Source organism: Micropterus dolomieu, linkage group LG21 (genome assembly GCF_021292245.1).
Source record: "Micropterus dolomieu isolate WLL.071019.BEF.003 ecotype Adirondacks linkage group LG21, ASM2129224v1, whole genome shotgun sequence".
Classification (NCBI taxonomy): domain Eukaryota; kingdom Metazoa; phylum Chordata; class Actinopteri; order Centrarchiformes; family Centrarchidae; genus Micropterus; species Micropterus dolomieu.
The window spans coordinates 15,199,932-15,204,964 of NC_060170.1; the positions used below are offsets into that span (position 1 = coordinate 15,199,932).

The window sequence follows — 5,033 nt, forward strand, 5'->3', positions numbered from 1 at the left end:
AATGTCTTTTTTTGTCAATAAATATTAGATCACCACCAATAAACCTAACAAACAAACAACCTGAATTTGTGCTATTTACATGAAAGTGTCTCATTCTTTAGTTGGCCTATGTATTTCCGGGGTATCAGTACAGAGATGTTGACAATTACAAGATATAAATCTATCTTTTTATTTTACAGAAGCCATGATACTACCTCAAAACTTCATTTTAGTGGGCACCTCCGCGTGTACCCAAATGAATAAATATATAGTGTGACATTCATCTGTGAATTAGCCTATAATCTGTTTTTTATGAGCTATACGGCCTTTACAATTCTTCAGACCAACACCGGAAGCTGTGTAGTTTATGGATAAACGGAAGTTAACAGCAGGAAACCTCTCGCTTAGACGAATTTATCTTTGTTTGTATGAGGCCGAGCCCAGAGTTGGAGGACAGTCAGGTAGACTTTATTGATGTTTAGTTCCTCTTACACAAAGAATTAAACAACAAACCATTCGGGGTAAAGTGCTATTTAATTTCATATTTTGGTATGTCTATGTTGGTGTAGTCCGGACCTTTCCGTTGTTTTCTGAAGCAAATAATAGGCTAACGTTAGGAACATTTTACTGCTAATACGTTAACTGCTAAATCAACAGTTGTTCTGTTAGTAGGAGGTTGAGAGAGTGGTCTAGCTAATGAATCTGAAATTGCGATAATCAGGGGAAAATAACATCTTAACGTTATTGCTTTGATGCTGTTGTAGCCGTACTGTAGCTCATAGCTAGCAAACATCAGTTTATGCTGTAACGTAGTGTCGTAGCCCTTACAGAAGAGTTGTGTGATGTCTGTGTTATTTTTATGCAAAGTTGAGGTAATAACGTTAACACTGATGAAGCTGTTTCTTCCTGGCTGTGTTATTTTATTATTAAAGGCCCACTAGAGGGCATCCTGGTACGCATGTAAAGAAAACTGGGTACCACTTTACAAGTTACCCTCTATCAAGTGTTTATAAGTTATAACTAATGACTTTATCAATAATGTATAAAGCGTTAATGCTAATGCGCTATAGATAAGTCATAAGCCATTAATTAGAACAGCAGTTCAGTCGCCAGGTTGTCAAAAATCTCTCATGCTGGTAAGTCATTAATAATCATAATAATTAAGCGTAACAAGTGTCTTAATTTGTCATTAGTCAAGCAGTTACAAATGTTAATAAGTCAGTATAATAAGGGTCACAGGTGCCTCACTTTCTAATAATCCAACAGCAATATTTAGTATGTTATATATTAATCTGTAATTTTATATGTTAATATGTTAAAAAATTGTTTTGTATAACATTCCATCAAGTCTTGTAAATGTTAATAAGTTATTAATAAAAGGATCTTGGTTCAGATGCTCTGCAGCAATTGTCTGAAAGTTTCCAGGTCAAACTGTCTATTGGAGCTTTTACCTGATGAACCTGATGATGAACCTGGCAACCCAATATCTTTATTTATTAATATCTTATAATGGATCTATAAAATCTTTTTAATAGAAAGTAGAAAAGATTAGAAAGGGGTACAGAAAACTACAACCTCAGTGTACACCTTGTGTGGATGCATTATCATTTCACACTTTACCTGTTGTGTGTCTGATAACAATATAACAAATGATATGTTTTCCTGTCACTTACATTGTATGTTCTGATCTTTGTAGGGAAGACAGTCAGATTGAACCACAACATGTAAGAGCCCCTCAAAGATAACATTTTTGAGAACATTGAGTGACAATTTTTTTGAAAGAGTAATGTCTTAATTGTAAATATTTTTCTACTTTTGAAGGTCATTGTTAAAATATCACATGTCACTGCCTGTGGCGGTGGGTTTCATGTTGGTGGGCTTTCCATACTCCATCTCTCTAGCTGCCCAGTGGATTTATGGCTGGCCCAACAAGCCTGGATATAAGAAGTACATGGAAGCTCTAAAACCAAGGTAACTTTTAAAATACTGTACAACTTTTCTTTGCCGCTCAAAATATAGCTCAGCTGCAGTTTTTCACTCATTAGGAAAAGTTCAGTTATTAATCCCCTCTTTCATGTTTGGCCTCTCCATCAGGCGAATATACTGTTTGACCAGAGCTGTGCTGGAAACTCTCAAATATGTGCAGTATGGGAGACTTTACTTTCAGTGGAAGTCATGGTACAAGAATGCCGAAAACCGTAAGCATTATGAAAAGGTATGTTAAAGATAAGTGTATGTGTCTGTGTCTGCGCATGGTAGGGACAAGACATTTCTGTAAATATCTAAAATAAAATAATCACACTGTTATGTTTGTCTCTGCTTTCACCACTTGATGTTGTCCCTGGAAAAGTTGTTTTGCAATACCAAAAATGGTGTCAGAGTTCACAGTTTTGTCTGTCTGGATACTTCTAAGGGAATCCCATTCGGCCGCCGAGATAACAAGCTGGACTTGTACCACCCTCCAAACGTGGGCAGGTCTAAAGATGTGGCTGCACCGCTGGTGGTTTTCATTTATGGAGGTGCATGGGGCTCTGGAGACAGATCCATTTACTGTTTGCTGGCCAGGCAGATGGCTGAAGAACTGGGTGCAGCTGTCATTTGTCCTGATTACTGCACCTATCCAAAGGTAAGAGCTCTAAAACAACACACAGTAGTCTTATTGGCATTACTGTTAAAGATTTATAGCACGTATGTAGAATGTGATGAACCGAAATCATAGCTCATAACTGTAAGAATTATATGCAGTGACGGCAGATAAGAAATTTAATTCTAAATGTAACTGTGGTATCTGAACTGACGGCTGGTTTCATCTGATTGCCAGGGGAACGTTTTAGGAATGGTCCAAGATATTGCTGACTGCTTGGTTTGGGCCCAAGAGAGTGGACAGAAGTTCAACTTTGACAAAGTAAGTAATATCCTGAAGTATTCTTTGGAAATGGAGGAAAACTGTCAGATAATAATGGCAAGATTGGCCATTTATTATAAACCCCCAAAAGAAGGAAAACTTTTAAAGGTTCTATAAAATCATGTAAAACCCGCAGGTATCTTAAAATGTCCTGTATCCATGGAGAAGTCATGGGAAATTAGAATCTTAAAACAAGTTCATGGGACCTTTAAGCTCACAGTTTAAACTCCTATCATCGATAAATCCTAAAATGTTTTTCTCAGTTTGAGTGGCCTAACAGTCTAATCTGTTTCTAATTTAGCAACATTAAAATACTGATGTTTTATTTTTGGTGAATAATGATAATTGCACACCCACAATGTTACTGGAAGATTAAATATGTTGTCTTGTTTTTCTGTCTTTTATAGGACAACATAGTGTTGATTGGCCATTCAGCAGGTGCACATTTGTGTGCACTGACCGCACTGTTTCTCATTGATTCAAGAGAGGAGCTTTTCATAGAGCCCAGCAAGCAGAGGGACGTTACACTGGCGATAAAAGGAGTTATTGGTAAGCGTTACTGTACAGTGCATCACCAAGTTTCAGTCACAGTTGCATTCATGTTGTTCATGTTTCTATTGTTATGACTTGAGGACAGTGAAATTCTTCCAGTTTCACACAATGAAAAGGACTTTAAACAAACATCCCTTCAAATTTACATGACTGCGGGGATTTTGTGCGAATGAGTTAATCTCTCATATTTCCCGCACAGGTCTGAGTGGTGTATACGACATTATGGACCATTATGAGCACGAGCAGAAGCGAGGAGTTGAATATATCTCCACCATGCACAAAGCCATGAATGGAGTGGAGAACTTCCCGTACTACTCACCAACACACATACTGAAGAAGTTCAACCAGGACAAACTGAACAGGTGAGAAAAAAAGACACAAAACAAACTTGGATTTATTTGGATTTAGCAACAATTAAACCTGTCACATCTGTTATTTATTTTGAATACAAAGTTTTTCACCCATTGTTTTCTTTTCTTTTTCAGAGTGCCTACGTTCGCTTTGCTCCACGGGACCAGTGACATTATCGTGCCTGTTGAATCTTCCACAAAGCTCTCAGAGCTCCTCACCTCGCTGTCCATAAAGGTTTCACTCTACCTGCTGCCCAGAGTTGACCACACTGAGATTGTCACCGACCTCATGGCATCAGACAGGCACTTCTACCATCCCATCTACAGCTGCATCAAACAGGAGTGCAGAAACCTTTTGGGAACGTGCTGACGTCCCCATCAGATCAGAAAAACATCCATCCATCACTGATATTTACTGATTGTGCCATACACTTTACTGATTGTGCCATACGCGTATTTTGTTTACAGTATCTGCTCTGATACCTCATCTGAATCATATTTAACCTTGAATTTAAATTGACTCTCTAAGTTGTGATTCCATGATAATGATTTATACCTTGAACACTTCCAGGAGTTGCATCTAATTTTATTCTATATTCTGAAAAAACCTGGACTGCAATCTGGATAATATCGTTCTAATAATATCTTGTATAGACGTTCTCCAGATTGCAGTAAAGTAAAGTAAGTAAACAGGAAGCAATAACAATATTATGAAAAACAAGTTAAACACACTAATACATAGTAATGAGACAGGAGTCCAGTCAGCGAATCTGTACCTCAATTTCTAGGCCAACTACTGACATTGCAGCACTTTGATTCATTAACTTGCATGTTTTTATCGAATGATTTCTTGATTCATTGTAATGTCGTATATTTAATAACTATTTATTTATCAGACACAGTAAACCCCCCTGAAGGACCTGAAATCTTTTTTGCCTTTTGTCTTTATTACCGTACTACAAATCTGTCACACACACGGATATTATACTCACTTTTTACCAAGCAGCAGCAATTACAGAAGGTACTTATATTAACAGTCAACAAAAAATCATGTATTTTTGAAGTGCAGTATTATGCTATGTATATGAATGTACAGTGTTTGTTTTTACCACATGCTTGTATCGTGTCTGAAGTGTATTATACATACATACTTAAGTACCATATAGTAAAAATATTGCATCAGTATGGTAATGATGTGATAGAAAACATAAATATACAAAGTTAAAATGTATTAAAATCTATTGAAG

At 36.9% G+C, this 5,033-nt stretch overlaps 1 protein-coding gene across 2 annotated transcripts; it reads left to right on the top strand.

Moving 5' to 3' along the window:
* Positions 1–328: 328 nt before the first annotated feature.
* On the top strand, positions 329–4,712 carry si:dkey-193c22.1 (uncharacterized protein LOC567837 homolog). Of its 2 annotated transcripts, none has more exons than XM_046034742.1 (9): positions 329–440; positions 1,676–1,703; positions 1,801–1,950; positions 2,074–2,194; positions 2,393–2,605; positions 2,801–2,884; positions 3,292–3,433; positions 3,636–3,798; positions 3,922–4,712. In XM_046034742.1, the coding sequence occupies exons 1-9, from the start codon at positions 347–349 to the stop codon at positions 4,154–4,156; spliced, it is 1,230 nt and encodes a 409-aa protein (XP_045890698.1). In that variant the 5' UTR covers positions 329–346; the 3' UTR covers positions 4,157–4,712. The 2 variants fall into 2 exon arrangements, with proteins under 2 accessions (XP_045890698.1, XP_045890699.1); XM_046034743.1 differs by having other exon boundaries at positions 396–500.
* Positions 4,713–5,033: the final 321 nt, after the last annotated feature.